At 38.0% G+C, this 25,896-nt stretch overlaps 1 protein-coding gene across 3 annotated transcripts; it reads left to right on the top strand.

The window, feature by feature from the left end:
• The first annotated feature begins 1,300 nt into the window (after positions 1–1,300).
• LOC108442190 (suppressor of tumorigenicity 14 protein homolog) lies at positions 1,301–25,532 on the top strand. 3 transcript variants are annotated; one of them, XM_017722119.1, is made up of 19 exons: positions 1,301–1,434; positions 2,895–3,078; positions 3,311–3,438; positions 6,749–6,816; positions 9,170–9,363; positions 9,469–9,579; positions 9,688–9,907; positions 12,934–13,076; positions 13,630–13,727; positions 13,936–14,045; positions 15,538–15,671; positions 15,992–16,096; positions 18,092–18,202; positions 18,695–18,805; positions 20,360–20,479; positions 21,073–21,256; positions 21,654–21,925; positions 22,544–22,680; positions 24,648–25,532. In XM_017722119.1, the coding sequence occupies exons 1-19, from the start codon at positions 1,348–1,350 to the stop codon at positions 24,813–24,815; spliced, it is 2,685 nt and encodes an 894-aa protein (XP_017577608.1). In that variant the 5' UTR covers positions 1,301–1,347; the 3' UTR covers positions 24,816–25,532. The 3 variants fall into 3 exon arrangements, with proteins under 3 accessions (XP_017577608.1, XP_017577607.1, XP_037389839.1); XM_017722118.1 differs by having other exon boundaries at positions 18,692–18,805; XM_037533942.1 differs by lacking the exons at positions 1,301–1,434; positions 2,895–3,078 and having other exon boundaries at positions 3,393–3,438; positions 9,175–9,363; positions 18,692–18,805.
• Positions 25,533–25,896: the final 364 nt, after the last annotated feature.

Raw genomic sequence — 25,896 nt, 5'->3', positions numbered from 1 at the left:
CATCGCTAATAAATAAACCACAATTCATTGAATAATTCTGAAGCCTGATGTTCTTTTACTCACTAATGGAGTCAGATGTGAAATGGTAACAGAAAAGGGAATCAAGCTATAGAGAGAAAAGCAAGTGGTTGTTGTTAATGATACAATATGCTAAGACAAACTGTTGAAGATTAGTGTTTGAGTTTTATTAGAATCCTTCCACAAATAGGAAAAATGAAAGGAATGACGGAAAATGAGAAGGACTGGGGTAAGACAATAAACATTTTTAGGGTCAATATGATTTTCTAGGTCACGTTAGGATTCAGTTTTTGACACTGTGACTTTGAGGCCCATAGTTTTATGTATCAAATCAGTCATAATTCATTTTAGATTTTCCAACCTCTCTCTAGCCCTTTAATTAAATTAAAGACTAATGTCTGTGAATGGCCTCTGTGTTGATTGGCTACCATGTGGCTTGGCCACCCTTCAAAAAGGTAGTCCAAACTGAAACACTCCTTATACCTTCAGTGTGAATTGGGCGGGACTAAACACTGTCCAGGTACATGTGTAAAGGTAGATATATGTGAATGTTGTTTTATGACATCACAAATACAGTTAGTTTGTCTGTTTCTGCAGCTTCCCTATATGGGCTGTATGGACTGGGGAGTGAAAGGTACCTTTTGAAACTTTATCAATGTTAACATAATAATCAAGCTGTTTGATATAAAAATATCCTATAATTATCTACTTGATAGGCTGATCTGGTTCAGAATGCTCAGAATGCTCAAAAAAATATGTTCTTGTGCAAAATAGTGATCACATAATCCAGTGTGACTGAGCACAGAAATAGACAGGAAGGACCCGGAGTTTTCTCAAAACTCCTTGAACGTTTACTTTTTCTTTGGCATTTTTGACAAATCAAAGTAAGTAGTGAACCTTCAGAAAATGTTATGTTCCCACTTCAGGCTGTCGAATCAGATACTATATGAAGTAATGAAAATACTTTCATTAAAATCTTAAAATAACATATTTTACATAAATAACAGCAACAGCAGTCGTTTTATTTCTTTTAAAAAGGTAATGCATTACTCATAGAAAAAGAACCGAGCCAAAAATAGGTTTGGTTTAAGTCTCATTGTTTGAATTTGTAACGTTAACAGCCAATAACACGGACGCAAACATCGCGCGATGCTCTAATCGATCGGCTGAGATTGTGAATCGGCTCGACGGATTCGTTTAAAAGACTCGGTTCAAACGGAGCGACTCGTTCACGGGTCGTTCGTCGCTCCACGCGGGGAGGGAAACCGAGGGATCCGCTCAACTCGGTTAGCACGCGGGGGCTCGCGGACAGGTTTCGACGATCAGGCCATGAGGACTTTCCCCAAAAACAGGAGCTGCGAGGTTTACAGCGTATCCGGTTCGGGACTCTGCACACCTGCATGCTCACCTGCACAGGTAAGAACGAGTTTAAAACGCAACAGACGAGGCTACAGTGGTGGAGAACCTCCAATAGACAGGCTTAGTGGAAATGGACGGGATTAGCATGCAATACAGCAAAGTGCTTGGAATAACTGTGACTTTACAGATATTTCAGAGTCTTGATTAGAGAACCGTTGTATTTGGGCCTGTGTGTCATGTTTATGTGACCCTCATTTGGGAAACTGCTGTATCACAGTCTGTCAGTAAGAGAGCAGTTAAGCTTGCTTTTGAGTACTCTGTTTAACTGTTTAACAGTCTTTAAAGTGTCAGTAAAAGTGCAGAATGATGGAGCGGTGACCCCCCCCTGAGAGGGGCCGTGGGAAAGCAGACCCTCCACTTACTCCTTGTGCAACTCCCCAGGGAAATCCCACCTGGGTGTCTGAATGCCGTCCCAGTTAAATTTGCTCTGAAGTGATGAAGGTGGTCGCAGTGGCCAGAGCAGAGTTATGTAGTCCAGTGCAACCTTTACACAGTCAAACTCCAAAGAAATACTTCTGAATCTAGAACTTTGTGCTGTGCATGGCTAAGCAATTAAAACAGGCTTAGTAGAATGTGGCACTGATGACCTTACTATTAGAATGGACACGCTTATGCTGATGTGATTAGGGCTATCATGATCACTCAGTTAAGCTTGATAACTCATTACAAATGGATTCAATTCCATTGATTTTCAGTAGTTCAGTGAGGTTGGTTGAGATGTAAACAAAGTAATTCGGAGTGTTTTGAGGTGAACTGGTGTATAGAAACTTTCTGATTCAGATTGCTTTACAGTGGTGGTAATGGAAACCAGGGGTCATGATGTCTACAGTGAACTTACATGTGTCTTCAGGACATGCACTGTGTTATATTTAATGCTGATAAATGGTAAAATAGTAGAAAATGTGAAATAGTAAGTTTTACTTCCTACACAACTACACTTTCTCTGCGGGAGCTTTCAGGGGCATTCAGCTTTTCAGACGCCTGATTCCTGTCACCACAACTGTGAACAGTTCTCTTCTCTATAATGGATCGTTTCACATATAACTAATCTGAATGATTTTGTTTGCATGTTAACCATTAAATAATGCAGAAATGCAGAAAATGTAATGTAATTGCCCTTTAAAAATGATGTTCTTGGTCAAACAACAGTGACTAGTCTATTCATGTTTTGAGGTTTCTTCCTGCTTTCTCTCAGTAAGAGACAGTGATCTTATATGGATTTACCACATAGTGTCATTATATTTTTTATATTTTAAAGGTTTTCTTTGGAATCCCTGAAAGGCTGTGCATGGTTGTTGTTTACTTAAGTCCCTGTTTATTGTTTGGCTGCTGATTACTGGATTAATCATAAAATAATCAATACATTACTCAATTACTAATATTACCAATAGTGACAGCTCTACATTTGTCTGACTGTGTTCAACACTGAGTAACACACCTCTCTGACTCTGTGGTAGGACATTGTAAAGGAGCCCTTCCAGTTACCAAGCCCCCCTAGCAGAAAGACTCAGGCTGGGTCAGACATCAAGCGGCCAGGGGACGAGAGAGCCACCTTCAGGGCATGGAGGAGGTGGGCACTGAGTGCCGCCCCCCTCATCCCCCTCTCTGCTGCCGTTGCACTGACTCTCCACTTCTTTGCATGTAAGTTAAGACCCTCTGCTGTGGAGGAATGTGGAGATCATGATCAGGTATGCTCCTCTGCGGCCTTCCAAAGAGAACATAGCAGCCTGGCTCTTTTATAATACAGGAGAGACTGGATAGGACACTGCTCTCAAAATGTGTGATCATTATAACAAAGCAAACAGGTCAGTCTGTCAGAAATGATTAATTGTTCACTTGTCTTGCTTTAACACCCAGTGCTTTGCTTCTGCAGCTTCTCCATATCCCTCTGTTTTCTTTCTGGGAGGAAGTGTGGAGTTTTCCAACTTAAGCTTCACACCGGAGCTGACTGACCCGTCCTCCGCCCAGTTCCACGTCCAGTCTCAGGCAGTCATCCACCACGTAAGCAAACACATACAGTATATATCCAGAGTTGTATAGATGTGATTTCAAAATAGTAATTTAGGCCATTTAAAAGTTTCAGAACCAGATGAAACAGGGCTTTTCTGATATATCATAAACACTACAGATGGCAAAGAAACAATATATGACCAAAAGTATTCAGATGACCTTCTAATTAGTGGATTTTCCCCAACCAGATTAAGCCTAAACCTAGAATAAATGGCTGTTTAATGGTGAAACATGTTGGCATTGCAGTTTACTCTCCAAGGAACCAGCTCTGTGTGTCAAAATTATTTAGACACCCCTTCTAATCTAGAACTGAGTGTAATGCACACCTACAGCTGATATGAGTGTGTTCATCTCCATAGATCACAGAGCTCCATCCAGTACCTTTGGGATAAGCTAGAGCGGTGTGTTGCTCTTGTTCTAAGGTTGAGTGTAATGCCTTCTGAGAAGAGTAGACACTTACTGCAGTGCAAACTCCTTACTAACCCATTAATCTACAGGTTTGTTATTAAAATATTAGTATTAAGGTTTATTTAGTGGCAACCACAACTTATTCAATACCATAGAACGAATGGTAGAACTGAAGTGGGGGTTTAAGGGGTTGATTTTGAAAAAAAATGTTTGATGATAATACTAGGTAATACATAAAATTAATCAAACTTGATATCATTATATATTATGCAAATGTATTATAGTAAGGTGTTCACATTTCTGTAATGTACTATATACTGTTCTTTTTAAATCTGCTGCACACAGCAAGTGACAGAAATTGCATAAATTTAATGTTTGTATTCTATCAGCATCACTAGCTAAAAATCATTAGTTTTGTATGACACCAGTACCAATAAAACAGTATAGATGATATAGTACCCAGGATGGATGAGCATGTGTCTGGACACTCTTGTACATATAGTGGACATAACAGTGTGTCTGTGTGTTGCCAGAGACTGGCCGTGGTCTCTTTGGAATGTTGCCGCCCTCCAGAGAGCACTCTAGGACGATGCTTGCCCTTGGCACTTTCTGACGCAAAAGTCGGCCAGATCTGCGGGTCCTGTGACCCCTCAGCCGTCGCTCTTTTTTTAGATGTAAAGCAGGTGGGCAGGGCCCCCACGCTCTCGGCCATTCCGTGGCCCTGCTGAATGTAAAGCGGGACTGTAACCAGAGCCTGTCAGCGCGGTGAGAGTGAGTCCTTGGGGAGCGAAGGCTTTCAGAGCCGAGGACAAGAACGGCGTTTGTGAGAGGCACAGCGGCCGGGCCGGGCGAGTGAGAGGAAGAGCAAAGCCTCAATAAAAACATTGTCTGTGCGCTTCCTCGCACAATCAGACGCTCTGTACCTGAGTGCTGAGAGGACCACAGCCCGAGGAGAGAGGAAAGGTAGACCGAGGGACACAGAGAAGGCCAGAGAGAGAGTGAGACTGGGGAGAGGGGGAGAGAGAGAGAGAGAGCAAGAGAGAGAGAGCGAAAGATAGAGAGCATGGCCAGCAAGGGAGAGTGAGATAGTGACACAGAGTATGGTGAGAGAGAAAGAGATTAAAGGGAGAAAAAAGACACTGGAGAGAGAGTTTGGGAGGGAAAAGAGACAATGGAGAGAAAAAGATTGAGGAGAGAAAAAGAGAACATGCAGAGAGAAAGAGTGACAGACTGGGGAGAGAAAGAAAGATGTAGAGAAAAAGAGAGTTTAGGGAGAGGAAAAGAGGGAGGGATTTGGGAGAGGAAGAGGTAATGGGAGAGAAAAACAGATTTGGGAAGAGAGATTGATTTGACGAATAGAAAGAGATTGGGAGAGAATGAAAAGATTGGAGAGCAAAAGAGAAATTAGGGAGAGAAAGAGATTAAAAAGAGATTTTTGGACAGTATGTGTGTGAGAGAGAGAGAGAGAGAGAGAGAGAGAGAGAGAGAGAAAGAGAGACAGAAAGAGAATGGAAGATTGTAGAGAGGTAGAATAGAAAAAACAGACAGATAGAAAGTGAGTGAATGGAGAAAGAGAGAGAGAGAGGGAGGGAGGTTAAGAGACCAAAGAGGGTCAGTATAGGGATTGAGTGAAAGGAGTAAAGCACAGTAGGTTGGGGGTTGTCTCAGGTGAGGCTGCTGGCCAGGAACACATTCCATCAAAGCCTAACTGGTCCAAATGTGCTTCTTGTTATAGCAGTAATGGTTTTGCTATGAGTGAATGGGGAGGTGTTTGTGAGTGTGCCCCTGCTTATTAAAGGTAAGCGTGAACCCGGTGCCCACCCCCTTGCCACCCTGCGCTTCACAGTGACACTGAGGCCCACACAATGGAGCTCTTGTTGCCTGCAGCTCCTGTTGCTCAAAGCCAATCGCACAAGAACAGGGGCTTTTGTACCAAGGCTGCAGGTCCAGCCTGGCCTACTGATGTCACACCTTGTCCAGTGACGTCACTACTCATGCATCTGTGATGTCAGGGTGATGTTGTATATCAAAATGCATAGTTCTGTAAAAAGGGCCACATGAGAAAATTGTACTTAAGGCTATTTATGTGGGAGGTGAGCCATTGTTTGTTCAGAACTACACTAAAATCTGAATAAATACAAGTCAGTAAGTAAATAGTGTGTTTGTTTATTAAGTTATCCCCTTTTCACAGTAGCTGTAAAATGCCATTTCCATCTGTTGGAAAAAGAATGTGGTTTACAAACGCAGACACATAATAGATTTTTGTCTTCATAGGTTGGAAAGCAAGTCAACATTTATAAAAGTATTTTTATTGCATTTTTATTGTGGCATGATTTTAGATTTGATCTCCGCAGGCCATCTTTGTGGAGAGGTGAATTGTTTTCAAAGCAGGGGATTCTCACCCCTTCCCTTTCATCCCTTATTGCTCACCAACAGCTCAACACAGTCACATTTCACACACAGAGAGCCAACATTGTCCTTTTTAGTCTGATTACAGGATCGTAAGGAAAATGTTTTTTTGATTATGGCCACTAGGGGGCCAGCAGAAAGAGGCTACATCAGGCTTGCTGGTGAAACTGAAATCCATGCAGCAGCTGGAGCTGCACCGAGAAGAAACGGAAACCTGAGGAAATTTGTATTCTTCAGCTAATTTGTATTCTTCAGCTAATAATTAGTGTTTAGTTGTATTTATTTAAATGTTAGTTAATATAGTTTTTACAAGCAAAAAACACATAGTTGAGATGAATAGCTCTAAAGTATTTTCTTAGCTGGCTTAAAATTTATTGTTGAAGATGAAGCGTCTCTTTTGTTGATTTTATCATTTCCGTGTCTTCTTTCTTATATGATGGATGGCTTTTGGCTGTGGACGATTCCATTTCGTGCTGGTTCAAAGTTCTCAGAGTTGTATAAGTCGTCACCCTGGAGGTCATATTACCGGCGCACAGAAATCGTCGCCTTTAGGTGAGAATTCTCCAGAACAGCATACAACTTAACCCAGTAAAGGTTTAAAGTGTAGACTTATTATTCAGTTATTCATTTGAATAATTCTGTTATTATTTGGTAAGTACTATGAAACCAGTGCATGAGTGAGGAGTTTAAATGTGGGATCTTGCAAGTTGAGGGGTAAAAGCATGCGAAAATGCGTAGTGTGAGCAGATTTTTAAATGATTTGTTCAATTATCATTATTGTACTTTTGTTGTTGTGAGAACTCTTGTTGAATGCCAACATAACATTTGCTTGATTCAAATGTCTACATAATTTCCACATGTATAAAATAGATTACATCAGCATAATTATTGCTAAAAATAAGTCAGTTAAGAAGCAGTGTTTGTGTGGCTCAAGTAAATTCAGTGCATTAGTTTATTTGGTGTAATGCATATATGTGTTATTGTACAATGTACAGTCGTATGCAAAAGTTTGTGGACCCCTTATGAAATTAGGCTTTGTCGATTTTCTACGGGAAAATAAGTTACATCCTCTGCAGAGAACACACATCTGCACACTTTAATGCCCACTTACAGATTGTTAGCTAAATTGAACATGTTTATCATAAAGGGTCAGATTCATAAAACTGCAGTAACAGTACTACACCATGCAAAATGTGCAGCATCGTGAATAAGACCTGTTCATAAAGGCACTGGTGCACCAGTGTCTTTTTCAGCAGAGGTATTTTCACTGGTGTCCAGTCATAATCCACATGTAAATGAGGTCATACCACACTAAATGGCCCATGACGACATGGACATGATGATAGAAATGAAAACAAAAAACACCAAAATTCTCGGAAACTAGAGGAAACTAGAAGAATTACACATTGTAAGGGAAGTGCTGGTGGTAAATTGTTTGGTAAAGATGCTTTTAACTTCTAATCAATAAATAGTGTCTATCACAATGTATTTACTATAAAAATAACATGTAAAAAATCTATTTATAACATTATCACTTAGAATTCCCTATTTAATTGTAGGAATTTCATTGTAGCGTGTACAATTTAATTTCTGAAATAATTCTGTAATCGTTTAGTTTGATTGTATGATTTAGAATATACACAAACAAAAACAGTCGTAAAAATAGTATTAAAATACTATTAAAATATTATGGAAAATATAAAATAATATACAAAACATAATGACATTGATTAAACATCAAAGAACAACATCAAGCATCAAATGAACAGATACATATGTTATATACACACATTATTAACTCCTGAGCAATAGCAATAATATATGTCACAACAAGTGAATCAAATAAAACATGGATATATAAAAAAACAATATATTTTGAAAAACAACTACAATACAAATATTAAATGGTCTTTTAAGTGTCTTTTGTGACATTTTAAAGGAGATAATAAAAATACTATTTTTAAAGAGGATAATAAAAATAAGTAATAATAATAATGATTGGTTTCAGGATTTCAGTTTATGCATGTGAAAAATTTATTTAATCTAGTAAATATTTATTTCTTGATATCAGAAATTTGATTTGCACATGTGTAAATTCCACAAGTAAATATTAAATGTTCACTAGTAAAAAAGTCATTTTCATGTGTGTGAATTGCTTTGCAATTTAATAAATCCATTGTAAATGAAAAATGTTGATTTTTTTAAACTAAGTTGGATTGTAAGCTAAACCTAAGATTTATGAAACACTGAATTTAGGAAGAAGAGGCTGTTGTAAGTTCAGTGCCAGTAAAATCTGCCAATCTGAGTTTTTTTTTCTCTTCTGTGTTCCTACAACAGCAGATAGGAGGTTTGCCATGATGTTCATTCCAAACAGATCAAAACATGTGTTTTTAAAGATATACCAATTAATCAGCTGAGTGAGTAAAAGTTAGATTTTTTGCACGTGTAACCAAATGTTTAGAAACATAATGGAGAATGTAATTTAATCCACACCAACTTTTTTTAGCAGGGAAAGTTACTGTTCCTGTTGTTGTCTAATAAAAAAATAAATATAGTATAGAAATAAAAAATACAAATATATTGAAAAATGATTTTAAAAAAGGATAAAAATATATATATAGAAATTATGCCATATTTAAGTGTGTTTACTGTAAATATGTTTATAGTAAATGTTAACTTATTTTCACTTAGAAAATCAAGAAAACATGTAATTTGACCAGGGGTATCCAAGCTTTCTGTACATACATACTGGACATCAAGTGACTTAGCAGTTATTATAACAGTGAATGAGTAATTAAGTTAAAATGGCCCATTTTGAGTCAGTAACTTCTCTTTCATGCATTTTTCAGCAAAACATCTCTCCACTTCTGCAGCCTGTATAAATGTTGTGTCTCCTTGCTGACAGTGAAGGAGTGAATGGACTGAATGTGTTCTTCTGGACCAAGTTCTCTGCTCCGTCTGCTGCCGTTGCGGAGGAGCTCCAGAGAATGAAGCCTGCGTGGATGCAGCGCCGCCTGCCTGGCTCTAACAAGGTCCTGTACAGCCGCCTGGAAGAGCAGTACTACCTAGAGAAAGATGAAGACACGCTCAGGCTGCTGGGTGAGCTCTCAAAACATATTGGACCATAATTCTCTCTGTTGTCCTGTTCGCAGTGCAGTAGGGCTTAAAATGGACGAGTCTAAAAGTTTATCTGCTTTCTTTCAGGCTTGAGTTTAGACGACAATGACGGTGAAGATGATGACTCTGATGACAAAGCGGACAAGATAAAGAATCCAAACTCTTTGCAGGGTGGCAAGTGGCAGCTTGGACTTCAGGGTAAAGTTATCTGATTATCTCTGCTCTAGCGTTCCCTCCGCTTGTAATTACGTCTAATTGTGATGGCATTTATGTTTACTCCCTGACACTTTACCTCCTGACACGCAGCCATGTCTTTTGACCTCTATGCCAAGTATGGAAACAATCGCACACTGAGTCTGGTGAGCCCAAAGAAGCCTTATTACCAGTGGAGGCTGAGAGTGCCCTCTGGTCACGTCGTTCGGCTGGACGTGGTCACTCTACAGGGAGCGACACCTGGGAGCTGCTCAGCCAATAAACTTTCTGCATATGACTTCCTTCTGCCTCTCCAGAATAAGATCATCGCCAGGTATGGCAAACATACAATATGATACATATAGTATAAACAAAGAGAAAAATAAAATATACAGTGTCACAGCTATAAATTATTATGGTCATTCAAATCTCGTAAGTCAATTTTTGTTTTTCACTTTTTGAAAACAGATGTTACCACAAAGCTGATTTTATGCCTTATGACACACATCTGTTTTAGGAGCTGTGTCGATAAAGCTGATCTTTCTGAATCAGATCTCAGCCACTTTCATATGTGGTTCTAGATCTAAATGTAACTATTGTTATATCTGCTGTTAACTACTCACCTTTACAATGGTGCTGCAGTGGTCTCTAGAGCAAGATTTCCTGGTTTAACGTGTAGGAAACCCTGCTTCTGATCATGTGTCTTGAAAGTGGAAGTGCATTTTGAAAGAATTTAAAGTGCATTTCAGGGTGGGTAGTTGGGGGCAGGCTGGCTGAATAATTTCTTTAACAAAAGAAAAATGTTTGACAAATAGACATTAGTGCAACAGTTGTATGCAATAGTTTAAATGACCTGTTTTGTTAAGAAGTGTTAACATAACCTCTACAGGGAATAATAAAAAATATTTTTTCTCCTAACTGAATTTAATGTATTGTGAAAAAAAAAAAAAAAAAAAAAAAAAAAAAAAAATATATATATATATATATATATATATATATATATATATATATATGTACACACACACACACACACACACACACACACACACACACACTCACCAGCCGCTTTATTAGGTACACCTGTTCAATTGCTTGTTAAAACAAATAGCTAATCAGACAATCACACGGCTGCAACTCAATGCATTTAGGCATGTAGAGGTGGTCAAGACAACTTGCTGAAGTGCAGACCGAGCATCAGAATGGGGAAGAAAGGGGATTTAAGGAGCTTTGAACGTGGCATGGTTGTTGGTGCCAGACGGGCTGGTCTGAATATTTCAGAAACTGCTGATCTACACACAACCATCTCTAGTGTTTACAGAGAACGGTCCGAAAAAGAGAAAATATCCAGTGAGAGGCAGTTGTGTGGATGAAAATGCCTTGTTGATGTGAGAGGTCAGAGGAGAATGGGCAGACTGGTTTGAGATGACAGAAAGGCATCAGTAACTGAAAAAAACAACCAAAATCTCTGAGGAACGTTTCCAACACCTTGTTGAAAGTCGGCCACGAAGAATTAAGGCAGTTCTGAAGTCAAAAGAGGTCCAACTTTTTACTAGCATATACCTAATAAAGTGACAGGTGATATATGTATATATTTCACAAAATATAAAATATGCCACAACTATCGCACCTGCCACATTTCAGGTTTTATCTTTCACAATTTGTTCAATTCAGCAATGAAAAGTAATTGTGCATTAAAATGTGCACAAAAAATTGTGTTCTCTGTTCCCAAACTTTTGTCCTTGAGAGAACATTGAAAAAACAGGAAACAGGAAAATGACACAGAATTTTCAGTTCTTCCAAGCCATTGAAGCTAATGGATGTAATGCTGCACTACAGAATAACTAAGAGATAACATTTTTTTTTTTTTTTTTAACCTGTCATGTCTGGCCATTTTTGCAATCGGAATGGTAATCCGAATGTACTGATGTACCAAACATATTTGTTTTCACAAGAAAAAGCTCTATAGGTTACTAAAGCCTATTCTTGTTAAAGTTTGTATTTTATTTGTTTGGCCAGGCCTGACAGGCAATAAAAGAGGACAGGAAAGAAACAGAAGAAGGGAGGAAAGAAAAAAAAGAAAAAAAGATAATAATAATAATAAATCATAATAATGATAAATAAGTAAATAAATAAATAAATAGAAAAAAAAAAATATATATATATATATATATATATATAAAAAAAAATTAAAAAATGAATTAAAATAAATTAAAAAAAGAAAGAGAAAAAAACAAATAAAATAAGTAAATAAACAGACAACTAAATAAAAATAAATAAATACGTAAATAAAAAAAAAGAGAAGGGAAAAAAAAACAATTATACAGATATACATACATATACATATTCACATATCTATACATATACATATACATATATACACCCAGACATAATTCTACTATTTGCTGCTACATACATACACATGTTTACATATCTATACATATGCATATATACATATACACCCAACCACCACACACAATTCTACTGTTTCCAGCAATGTGTATATGTGTGTATACGCGTCCACGTGTTATGTGTCATGGAATGTGCTCAGCAATGAGGGCAAGAAGCCGCAACCATGCCCCCGTGGTCCAGAGACAGATAGGGAAGGACCCGGGGGACCCGGATAGAGATAACATATTAAATGTTGGTTTTAGGCTGGAACGCACAGTTAAGCAGAAGGCCCCCTGCCTGCATGTAGTAAGGTCATCATCCTGTGTTTGCAGCGTGACAGCAGCAGCTATCGTTAAATTTCCAAGCAGTACAAAAGCATTAGATAAGCATTAGACTCATACAGACCCAGAGTTTCCCATTATCTGATTACTCAAGGACATGTAAATGTGGTGAACTGACAAAATCTGATTTTCTGCAGTTATCAGATTATTAAGTGCATGTAAACGTCCTCTATCAAATTTAAAGTAGTGATCAGACCACGCTGAGCTGAATTTATAAGGTACTAAAAGATGAGATGGTGGAAAAACAATATAGCTACGTTTGATACTTTGTAATAAATAAAACATAAATGGTAATGGTTAAGTTCACTTAAATAATAGCATTAAAATAATGGCGTTTCCGCATCATCCTTGCCCTAATGAACACTGCAACTGATCTGAACAATAGGCTAAAATACAAAACAAACAGCAATGTCTTTAAAAAATAACTTTCATGACAGGATGAAAGCTACACTGGCTGACATCTCTTGTCAGAAATGGAATCTCAGCAGGCAGCATTTTGTACAGAGATTATATTCGGACATGACTGAGTACCTTCCTGCCTCTGAATATTGTCTGGGCAGCATTTGTAATGTTTCAGACGCAGCCATAGTGAGACCCAGCATGTAGTGAAAGCATGTGTGTTGTTTGTCAGGTGGTGCGGCTTTCCGGTGTCTGGATCGTCACCTGTTATGAAGCTGACATCCTCTGGAAACGTCATGCTGGTCACCTTTTCCTTCAGTCGACAAAGACATGGAGCTATCTTCAAGGCCTACTTCCAGGCTATACCAAAAGCGGGTGCGGGTTTAACCGGGCATTAACCTAGCGTTTAGGTTAATGCCCATGTCCTGCATTTTCTTGCATTTATTCTTTTCTCCTGAGGTTCACTTATAACATTTGGTTGGCTTTAAAACATTTTTACCTTTTTTTTGCATTTTCACATCCAACCTCTTGTTATCCTTATTCAAAATGTATTGCTGGCTCAAGCACACCTCATTACTTCAACATGAATGGGCGGGGCTAAACATCTGCCGGCTGAAAAGATGTATATATGTAAATGTGCTGGTTTTTGTGACATTGTAAAAACAAGTAATACAAAACGAGCTGTTTTTTCAGCTTCTATGCATATATGAATTTGGTCAGTTTGGATGTATGTCATTTTGAAAGTTCAACAATGTTTACATACTACCAATTTAAAACAAGAAAAATTTGTTTTTTTCCTATGGTATGGGCCCTGTAATCTAGCTTTGAACAAAGTTGAATATGATATATTCAAAAGCTGAATCCCTGCAGTACATTTTGACCAGAAACTCACGTTCTGTCTCTCTGGCTTGTCTTTCTTTCTCCCCAGAATGTGGAGGCTTCCTCTCTGCTTGGAATGGTTCAGTGGTGTCTCCTTACTATCCTGCCTACTACCCTCCAAATGTGGACTGCAACTGGAAGATCAGGGTGAGCTGAGGCCAGAGGCTTTCGAATGTCCTGACTACCTCCTCAGCATTAGTGCACATGGTCTGTGAAGCACTTTCACATACAGGACAGGCTGGAGGGGCGGGGGGGTTCCGATGCCACCTCTTTGAGGCAGTGGCCGAGGGGGCAGCCTCCTCCTTTGTGCTCAAGTGCATCCTTTGAAGCCGGCTGTGTCTGGTTTCTCTTTCAGGCTCCGTTGCCGAGCTACCTGCTCTCCATAACCATTGTGATGCTGGACATTCAGGACTCGCCCACCCCGAACAGCTGCGAGAAAGACTGGCTGGAAATCGGTGGTGTCAAGTGAGTGTCCACTGATGAACTCATCTCAGACATGTTTTGTCCAATTCCTAAAGATAAAGGTGCCAAAAAGGGTTCTTTAAGATACAAGACTAATATAGCTGCAGGTAAATCTTATATCCCACCATTCAGCACTGTACAAACTACATGCCAAAATTACCCCATACTTTGAGTGAAAAGTCATGTCAAATAGACTTGCTTATGTGGCTTCTAACAGTGTACTGCTAAAAGAATGACATTGCATAGTTAACTGTAATAACAATCAAAAAGTTTGAATTTTCTACGTACCCACATAAGGGGGACTTTTAATGATGCAATGCCCCACCAACTAATAATCATGTACTTACTGACACTGTACAACACAGAGTTATCTATAAATATAGACAGAACTATGTTACACATTAAAAAGCAAAGCAGTCACCCTCTTGAAGCTTGTGTCCATATTTTTGTCCATTTTTATAGCTAAAGATTTATAGAACTAAAGGAGCAAATTTCAAACAACAGAGCACTTTAAACTTTTGGATGATGAGAAAAAAGCTCAGTGCATGATAATGGAGGCACAGCATGTTTGATGAATCATCTCAAAGATGTTACTATAATGATCCTTATCCCACTATAATTACAAGACTGATTTATGCTGTAACACATCGTTGCCACATACTGGATATATTCTGAACTACAGTAATGAACATTCATAAATTATGGTTAGTTGAAAAGTAAATATTATTGTTTTTATGTGTGATCTTGAGAGCAAATATTTGAGTACTTATTTGGAAAAACCTGTTTTAAAGCCTGTAAGATGCTATTCAGGCCAGCTGTGGTAATTAGGTGTGGTGCTTTGTTGGATATTGTAGTGCATTTGTCTGTGTTTATGTTTATGCCTGTGCTTGCACTTGTGTGCAGTACCCTTCATTTATTTCATATAAGTCAGAACAGCCATTATAGTATTCATTTTTCTGGTAAGAAACCATTATGGAAAAAGGGAATAGACAAAAACAAAAGAAAATTTGCAAATCAAACAAAAAGAACCTGCTGGTGTTCTCAGAACAATGGACTGTCCATCCCAGAGTCCAGACCTTAACATCACTGAATAAGATTGGGATTATTTGGATTGTGAGAAGCAGAAAATACAACCAACTTCTAAGACTGAACTTTGAAGGTGTGGAAAACTATCCCTGCACATTTCTTTGAAAAACTAAAAACAAGTCTCCTTAAAAGAGTGGAAGCTATAATCAATGTAAACAGTGAACACAAATACAGTAAAATACAGCAAAAATGAAAATATATTTAGTTGCTGAGGTTCTTGTTGTTCTGTGAAATTTTGTGTTAAATTTCCTGTTGCTGAAAAAGGAATAACTTGTCCACTTTCAATTGAAATGACATAAATGAAGGATGGTCTCTGACTTTTGCACTGTACTGAATGTCTGTTGATGCCTGTGTGTTTGAGAATGTGCAGATGCATGCTTGTGTGTTCATGTCTGCCCCTTGTGCTCAGGCTGTGTAATCCGATTGGGGACAGCAGCAGGAAGAGGATCTACTCATCCCCCGTTTTACTACACTTTCACTCAGACGAGTCTTTAACTCACAAGGGATTTTACCTGGTCTACAGGGCTTTCTCCCCGGAGAGCAGTGAGCACACTGTCTTTTTGTGTCCTCCTACTGTCCGCTGCTGAATGTATGACAATGTTTGGGCTTTACATTGGAAAGTAATGTTACGTGAAGTGACTGTGCCTGAGCTTTTGTCTTGTTGAGGTGTCTTTGTACTGTGGCTCTTTTGTGCGCCGCGTTTTGGACGCTATTAGTTGTTTGTCTAGGGCCGGACGCTTTGTAATGTTTCTGGGCCGTTAAAGGTCAAGTGTACAGTTACAATCTTTTAGCGGAGTACCAGAGCATGTAATTTAGTGTCAGCAGTCTGAGTGAATGTGTCTGTGTGTGTGTTTGCGCCGCAGCGTGTCCGAGACAGTTCCGCTGTGGAGACGGACGTTGTATTCCTCTGAGGAAAGTGTGTGACGGCGAGAAGGACTGTGCAGATGGCCGGGATGAGGCGAAGTGTTGTAAGTGCGCCCTCACTCTGCCTCTTTGTAGTAAGGCTGCAAAAACACAATGCATAAGGTTTAATGTGGTTAGAGAACTGCATCAGTTTTAAGATGGTGAAATTAATTAAAGGTGCCAAAATTCAACTCTCAAGCTATTTTTGAAATCTGTGGCCCACTCATTGACATAATTTGGTTTTATAGTATATTGGGTTTTTTTCATTCTTTTCAGCTGCTCAGTAACAAAAGGTTTTAAGAGTGTTTCTTTTCATTCATTTAATAACATATTCTGTAACTTCTTTTTTAATTTTGAGAACATAAACGTAGCAGTGGTGTATAGCGCTGGTGGTTTACATTTTATAGCATTATATTTGAAACTCTCAGTACAAAACTGGCATTCAGACATGATATTCTTTCATTTGTATGTTGTCGTTTTACACTGACTCCTTCTATAAATACCAAAATGAATACCTGCCTCTGAAAATTGCTGGAGAAGCATTAGCCTGTTAGGTTCTAATAGTAATTAAATAACTAAAATCAAAAGCAGTATTTAAAAATGAATATATTTTGGGCTCCTTTTGAAATATGTTGCCTTGAGGAAACATTCTGCAACAATGGAAAGAATTGATATACAGTGCCATGTGAAAGGCAGGATTTTTAAAAATCAAAATATTTGGAATTAAACTGAATAAATACGTTTGTTGTATTTATAATGTTTTAAATTCTTAGAATCATTTAAAACTGCAATTGACAGGTAAAACATAAAAAGAATAATTTAATTTACAAACGAACAAGTGATGTACTGTGTACTGTGATGACACTGTGTACTGATATATATGTATATATATATATATATATATATATATATAGCAATATATATAATTTTGCATATATATTAGATACTAACTAAGTAAGGTTTCATAAACAAATTAACACACAAACAAAATGCCAAATGTAAAAATTTATTCTGAATGAAATGTAAATAATAACTGCAGTGGTTACATAAGTGACACTTCCCTTGCTGCTGGCTACATTTATACAATTGTTCCTCTGTGGTACTTGTCGGCAATATATACATAGGTGTTTAACACATTTCTTAATTACATAATGATATGTATGATACTACATTTTTTAAAAAAGAACTTTTTACTGGTTTATTCAAACTCCTTTTTATTAACCCTTTCATTGCCTTAAATAAGTGAAGAGAATGTGCTTGTTTCCCTGAGGCAACAACATGCAAAAAAGGGTTAAGTGTGACTGAGTAATAATTAAGCAATAAAACATGAGAGGGAGTTGGTTACAATGACAAACATGTCTACTGTGGCTTGGTTGCAGCCAGTGCTGTAGAACATACAGAGCTGATAGACTGGAGAATAATTATGAGGGAAAATGGTGAAATTTTGTGAAACCTTAAATTGAGAAATGAAGTAGAACCATAATAGAATTGTTTTAAAGAGGAATTCCGCTGATTATTTAAAACTTCTCCATAACTAAATAGTTAAGATGTAAACAAAGTCATGCAGTGGTTTGATATGAAAAGCGTTAGAGTTTAATGCCTCTAAAAACTCTCTACGAGAAAACTAGTACATGAAATGGTTAGAGATATGTTGCATGATACCTGAGATGTTATTTTATGATTGGTCAAGATTTTGGCTTCAAATATATTTTTAATGATCTATTCATGGCTTTTTTTCAAATTTGCCACTGTTGTAACATTAACCATTTTATATGTACAAAACTTAAAAGTCACATGTAGGTTCACTCATGGTTTTGGATAGTAAATAATGTGGCTATATTAGACTTTGCAAGTTCTGGTTTCTGTCACCACCACTGCAAAGAAACCTGATTTAGTACGTTTCTCTGCACATTACATCACACCGAATGGATTTCTTTACATCTCAGTAATAGAATTGTGCTAAGAATTAGTGGACATCACCTTTAAGGTTAGAGATTTACTCTCATAGCCTTGTATCATTACCGCACTTATATGCTCCTCTGCTTTGGGTCCCTCTGCAGCTATATGCAAACCGGGAGAGGTGTATTGTGGGAGTGGACAATGCAAACCACATGGGAGCCAGTGCAACTTGCAGGTCACTTGTGGAGACAGCAGCGAGGAATCAAACTGTGGTAAGGACAAACACAGTCTCACAAAAGATTTGCTGCAAGTCAACCTGGAGATAAAATTGACCTTTTTTATCCTAACAGCTACCTATAATAAAAAAAATACTCAACTAGATTAGAGAGCTTCACTCAGAAATGCACTACTCCTGTTGACGTTAATGAAATATCATGGCAAAAACATCTACATTTCTCCCTATAGTCTAAACGTAGTCATTTAGCCAAGACATGTTTGATGTGTGCAGTTTGCCTCTTTAGGTTTGTAGTTCCATTGCAAAACTAAAGAAGCAAACTGCAGACATCAGACATGTCTTGGCTAATCGGCTGCATTTGAGGGGAAAACTGTACAAGTCTGATTTTTCACTTTACTGTTTAAATGTTCTCTTTGCACTGCTGCAGCTGCATGGCAGGATGATGTGGTAGGACTGGCTTGTGATTTGGTTGGTTTTCTTTTACATGCATGTTTATGTGCATCCTCAGAGTCTGTTTACTTTTCAGCAGCTAAGTGCCACCATGTGTGCCCAAATAAAATATGCTTGTCCAAATCCGCCATGTGCGATGGAATCATAGACTGCAAGGATCGCAGTGATGAGCTCAACTGCACAAGAGCATGTGAGTGCTGTACTGAAAGAACTGTTTGGAAACAAGCCCAACGTTGATTGCAAAGATATGGTTCATTAAAATTATTATGATAGTGCGTAATCTGTATCTAGCTGTTGGTGTGTCATTATTACAAAAACGCATTCAACCATGTACATACATATTTGAATGTCATAGTCATTGTGCAGATATTCATATGATTTAGTGGATTAATTTGGATTCTATATGGCTCGACCATGAAAGTTTTTTTTCTTTAACCCTAATTCCCATTACCCCTGTATCTCATTACTGATATGCATCTTTTTTTGCTTTTTTTAATTAGAAAAAAAATTGTTTGTATTACTTTTAACCATTGAATCCTTTTTTCTTTTGTTCCTTGTAAACTCTATGGAAGTGAATTAAAACAAAATATTGCAATCCTCAAAAGTAGTCTTAGGACTCCTCTAGCACATGTTTATTTTAGAATTATTACATTTGTTAATATATTATGGGTTCAGCCTTACGACTACCATGCTATTACTGAAAAAGCCATCATCCCACACACACCTGATTTAAAAATTCATAAACATTCTGAAATATATGGCTTTTAGATAACTTGAATTATTGAGTTCAACAAAACAGACAAACATAGTATCATCTCCTAGTCATAACAATTCTGTGAAAAGAAATGACAACAAGCTTATTTTATTATCCCTTTCAATTTATACCATTTATTATCCCTTCCAATATCTGCCACCTCTAAGGGTTAATCTGCTATTTGAAAAAAGCTGTCTTACTGTGCTATGGTTACACTTTCCATATTATGTTGATACACTTAATTTCCTTGAAATTCACTTGAAAAATGTACTAACGTGGTGGAAAGAGACAGAAAGTGTTCAACCCCTACAAAGCTCTGGCCAACCTAATGAGAACATCCTACAAGCCTGGCTGAGCATCAGTTGTCCAAACTCATACAGTCCATGCTAGAAGAAATCAAGCTGTCAGCCAAATGAAGAGAAAACAAAATACTGACCTAAATAAAATACTAAGTGCTAACATACATAACGAAAAGAGCTGCCATGTTTGTCGCACAAAAATTTGAGGATTTTACTTGTCTTACTCAAGTTTTCACTGAATGACCAGGATAATTTTGAGCGTCAGTAAGTATTGTCATTGCTGATTGTCTTACTTTTCTGATGGATAGAAATGAAGAAATGAGATTGGAAAGTAAAAAATCTGTTGTATTAAAGTTAATTAAAACAATCAGGTTTCTTTTTAATTATTCAACCACGCATCATTGTTGGTATATCCCAAAAAAGAGATAAGTTTTAGTCATTTTATTCTTTTCAATTTGGGTCTTGTTCATGAATATAACTCAGCCACAATACAGGCTTATTAATTTCTAAAATAGTATAATTTTCATGTACAGAAATTGTATGGACTAAAGGTTAAAAAGCTTACTCAATGTTATTCAACACAGAGAATGCTTATAAATTATACGCTGTCATTGTGTTAATATGCAGTTTATTAATCCATTACTCCATGCATATAATGTTCTCAGATGTCTTATTTGTTTCATCTGTTTAGTTCACAAAGGTTGCTCACCCACTTCCTACAAATGTGCAAATGGAAAGTGTATCAACAAGGTGAATCCAGAGTGTGATGGCATTAAAGACTGCAAGGATGGTTCAGATGAGTTGCGCTGTGGTGAGCATCCTGCAAACTATTTCTAACCTAAACATAAACCCAGGCCTGCTTCTTACCCAGTGCTCCACCAGCTGTTTTTGGGGACCAGATCACTTAACTAGTTTGAACATCTTTGCAACCACCTGGGGTAACATAGCAACATATTAGCAACACATTAGCAACCACCTGGGATTTCATAGCAACAGCTTTGTAAAGCCAACTTAAAGTTTGTTCATGAACTTTCCTCTTGTTTTTTTTTTTTATATTGTTTAGTTATGCTTTCTACATATTATTACATAAAACAAGGTCGTATGAAAAATAACTTGTGATCAAATTGTTCAAATAAATTGTGATCAATTCATATTAAAATATCTCCTCTTCTGTTTACGAATACAAATGGTAAGGCTTAATGTTTGGAAAACACGTTTTCCACAGAAGTTCTTTGCTTGTTTTAATGAGCCACAAGTGAGAAATAATTAACATAAAATGACACCAAGCTTTCATTATCCCATCCAATATCTGCAACTTCTAAGGGTTTGATCTGCCATATGAAAAAAAGTCTTACTGTGCCATAGTTACACTGTCCATATTGTTTGCTGTTTTGTCTGGAGCAGGCTGTGGGACGCGTCCCAGGAAAAGGGCAAAGATTGTGGGGGGCAGAGATGCTCAGGCTGGCTCATGGCCATGGCAAGTCAGCCTGCAGATGGAGCGCTACGGTCATGTGTGTGGAGCCTCGTTGGTGGGCAACCGCTGGCTCCTGTCCGCTGCCCACTGCTTCCAGGACTCAGATGCCATTAAGTGAGTCTTGTTGTGATAAGGCATTTTTTAACAAAATCATGTCACAATTATTGGCACACCTGCATTTACTACTTTGCGCAACCTATGTTTGCCAATATAACACTACAGCTCATGCTGTTTTAAAATGTATTGCTGTAACAGTGGATATGGGCACTTATAGTTACAATGCCTGATTTATGAAGGACTACACACTTTAAACCCATTTCATTTGTGTGTTCTCTGATCTTTCCTGTGTTGATGAATGAATAAGTTGTATAAGTGTAAAAACACATACTACACATACTATTGGTAGTGTAGAAGTTTGACATAGTATTTAGTATGGTTTGAGATGCAGCCAGTTTTCCTTCCTCAGTGTATGTGTGTGTGTTTGTGTGCATGAATTCCATTACCTGTATAGATACTCTGATGCTCGTGCTTGGAGGGCCTACTTAGGCATGCGAGTCATGAACACAGCCAGCAATGCTGCGGCCACCCGGCAGATCCGCCGCATCGTCCAGCATGCCCAGTATGATCAGTTCACCTCAGACTATGACATTGCTCTGCTGGAGCTCAGTGCTCCTGTCTTTTTCAATGACTTGGTCCAGCCCGTCTGTGTGCCTGCCCCATCCCACGCCTTCACCTCTGGAACCACCTGCTTCGTCACCGGCTGGGGCGTCCTCACAGAGGAAGGTAAACTCTCGCTCTGTGAGATTTGCTGCATAAGCTATAAATCTGGATTATTTAGCAGAATTTTAAAAAATTAAGGGAGCGAGTTGCTATAATAAGGTTAGTCACACATGTACATTTAAATTATTATTTATATAAAAAAATTATTTATATAAAAAATTATTAATAATTGAGATTATTGAGAAAAGTGTGATTTTTTCAGTTGATGCAACTCAGTATACTTAGTGAGTTAGGTGAGTGTAATGAAACTTTTTTAGTGAACTTTTGATAAATACGTTGGCCCCAGGGTGTAGTGGTGGGTTACAGGATATACCTTTAGGACAGTATATAAAATAAAATATGTAAATACACAATACACAATAACAAAAAGCAGAAAAATATTTAATTTAATTGAACAAATTTTATAAAAAATTTAATTTGCAGCTGTCAAAGCACAAAGCAACAGCTGAGCTGAGAGATTAGGTGATGAAAAAATCATTGTAAAAGAACTTCAGATGCTGAGCATTGAACGTTGTGCCCCAGTGCTTTCAGTGTTAATCCATCAAAGTCTCTGCTCTGCCCTCTACTGGTCAAAAATATCCAACAAGGATATTGGGAACTTAAGTCTGGGTCTGCTTTCAGGTGAGCTGGCCACATTGCTGCAGGAGGCCACCGTCAGCATCATCAATCATAAAACCTGCAACAAAATGTACGATGACGCTGTCACTCCTAGAATGATCTGTGCAGGGAATATACAGGGAGGAGTCGATGCCTGTCAAGTGAGTTTTTGTTTGTTATGCTGTTTGTGCTAATTTAATGTGCTAAGAAGCACAGATTAGTTCTGTGGTATGTTCTGTGGAATTATAACCTTCTGAACCACTTATTTGCCCCTGACCTCAAATGTATTTAGTAAGCTAGGACGTTTGGCTGACAGCAGCTAAGGTACAGGCACACTGAGTGGTGCAAAACTGCATCTTATCTAAATCTTCACATACAATTGAGTTGTTCAGTAATTTAAAAGAGACTTCCTTATGTGGTTTCTGACACTATGTGGCACACTGCTACAAAAATGGACTAAAGCAGGTCCAGCAATAGGACTAAATTATGTGTGAAGCATCCCAATCCATGGATGGGGGTGGGGGGTGGGGTGGAAAATACAGGCTGAGAAATCTGTGTTCTGAATTAAGGAGCCACACATTCCGAAGAGAATCAACAGCAGATACCAAAGGCGTATGCATTTAGGAAATATGTCTTCAGATTTATTTTGCCACAAAATGCAGCACATCCCTGCAAGCAAACCTTCATGTCATGTAGCTTTGACGCTTACCACTACTTAGGCCAATACAAAGTAGTGAGTTTACTGGGGCATGATTAATGGTTGGTGGTAGATCCCCAACATCTCTAACACCTCCCCACAATGTTGGTTAATGCGGGGTCCAGGAGGTTTTAGAGATGTTGCTATTCCTTGTCCACGTATCCCATCACCATTCCCACACCATCTCTGCACACTAACTTATATTAACACACCCCCGCTTCTCTCTCTATACATAGAAATATGTAAAAAGTTCCCATCCTTTAAATGATGTTTTTAGTGCATCTTATAAATAGAACAGTACTCCAGAAACAGTTTTAAAACTGTACAGTATGATTATGATTTTGGTAGTTCCCATTTGAAGAAATATTTCACTCTCACCTTGTTCAAACACCTTATTCAAACAGACGATCTCATATTACCAACCACACAGCAAATGAAATGTCTCACCCTTGAAAAAACTTTTTATTTATTTTGCTGTCTGTATTGAGCTGATGGTAAGATTTATTTCACAGACAGATCAATGTTAAGTTCTTTTGGGGTTTTGACATGGGTAGAATCTAGTCTGACAGGTTACCAATTGTCCCTCAGGCAAATTAGATCATATCTGGAGCTTTAAATTCAAAATGTATTTATATGGAAAATGCTGGTTAAAGAACTAAAGCTGCTAGGTAATGGTGGATTTGTATTAAATTTGTAATTTAATAGCAGTGGTTTCTAAGCAGTGACTGGAGGACCGAGAGAAAAAGGTATAAGAATGAGATTGATTTGTTTAAAAAAAAGTGGGTTATACAGTATGACTGGTTATAGTTGCTGAAAAAAAACAAACAGTGCTTTCATTCCCATTCCTGTGGTGTTAGAATACATTTCAATACCATTCCTAAGAGAATCCTGCTAAGTTTATCCCCAGTCCTTTTGTAAATGTAATTTTGTCCCCATACCAGCAAATTACTGCTGTCTCCATTCCTGTGCAGCTTTCTTGTTGGTGGGCCATTGCCCCACTTAAAGACCACCTGATGTGAGTACTTACAAAATTCAGAAGCTAGGATGACTGCTACTACAGTTTATACAGTGTATAAACTGTCTATACAGTGTACTTTTGTCTGTTTTTAGACAGTGTCAGAAACCATATAGAGAAGTCTATTTTACATTACTTAACAACTTGCATTTGAAGGCAAGTGTAAGAAATTATGCATGCAGTTTGCATAATGACGATTGGTGGCAATAACATTATGATACTTGTTGGCTACATTTGCCTTGTAGTGTAACTGTAATACTAATAAACAAGCACACATAATATGCCAAAAACAACTTAGCTGATCTGGGTAAAATCTGAGTGAATTTTTGGCTGAACCATTGCTTTATTGTCAGTTGTGTTTGGATTTGAATCAAATCATCTGACTTATGTGTGTGTTTGTGTTTGTTTGTTCACAGGGAGACTCTGGAGGACCCCTGGTGTGTCTGGAGCGAGGGCGGAGGTGGTTTCTGGCCGGCATTGTGAGCTGGGGGGAAGGCTGCGCCCGGCAAAACCGGCCTGGGGTTTACACACAGGTCATCAAGTTCACAGACTGGATCCACCAGCAGACTAAAGGCCAGGTGTGACACCTGCACACATAGCTTGGATCATAACATCACGATTTGCACACGCTTCGTTGTTCTTCACGGGCATCAAGCCAGTCCCCATGGTGCGTAGTGATACAGCGAGCTTCAGCATGTTTTCAACGAAGGAACCCGCCAGGCCACATCTGTATAACCACTGCCCACATGTCCACCTCATACATCTCTGTCTTCATGTTGTCCAGGACACCCAACAGTTCACCCAACATTAATGCTAAAATGTTCAGTTTGAAGAACACTATTTTCCTTATATGCAGTGGAATGAGTTCTCTTTGAGAGTTTCTTTCCGTTTGTATAATTTGCATGTGCTGAGTCACTAGTAGCATACATGTATTCATATTAATGCCTTGAATGATATGTCTAGATTTAATTACCCCTTACTGGTGCACCATTGTATCTCATTCAGTTTATAAATGCCATATTAAGACACTGTGAAATTGGTTACATGTCAAGGAATTGTGATCAGTTTTAAGCTCTATATTTTTCTTTCCATGTTTCATTGCTACTCCTGATATCCACTCCTACAGCACCCCCTGTCGGTGAGACAACACAGTGCAATTTGCTCACTCATACTCCTGACGCTGGTCAGCTTTAGTTACACTATATTTTCTGTATGTCCAACAACCTTGTGTCGATGTCAAAGTCGAGTAAATGATGACACTTTATATTAGACATTTCAAATACTAGAACTATATTAAACAGAGGTGCTATATTACTTTGAATCTGTAATTTGTGATTGTGTGAGTTTGTGTGAACATACATACTTTTATTATAGTTTAACTGTTAGAAAGCATTTCTTTTGGGTGTATATACTTCATAGCTACTAAGTACAACCTCAGTAGCAAACATAAATGAGCCTCACTGCGAAACGCTTCAGTTTTTCATTTCAATCCATTATGCATCTTTTATACTCTTCTCATCTGTATGACTTTGAGCTCCTTTGGAAGTAACAGATTTATTTTTAACAACATATATATTATGTAGATTATATGATAATATAATTTAACACAAATTTGAAAGAGCACATTTTAAATTTGTCTCAAGATTTCGTCAGTTTAGCCATAAA

Source organism: Pygocentrus nattereri, chromosome 24, assembly GCF_015220715.1.
Source record: "Pygocentrus nattereri isolate fPygNat1 chromosome 24, fPygNat1.pri, whole genome shotgun sequence".
Classification (NCBI taxonomy): domain Eukaryota; kingdom Metazoa; phylum Chordata; class Actinopteri; order Characiformes; family Serrasalmidae; genus Pygocentrus; species Pygocentrus nattereri.
This window is presented reverse-complemented; position numbering and strand designations above follow the sequence as displayed.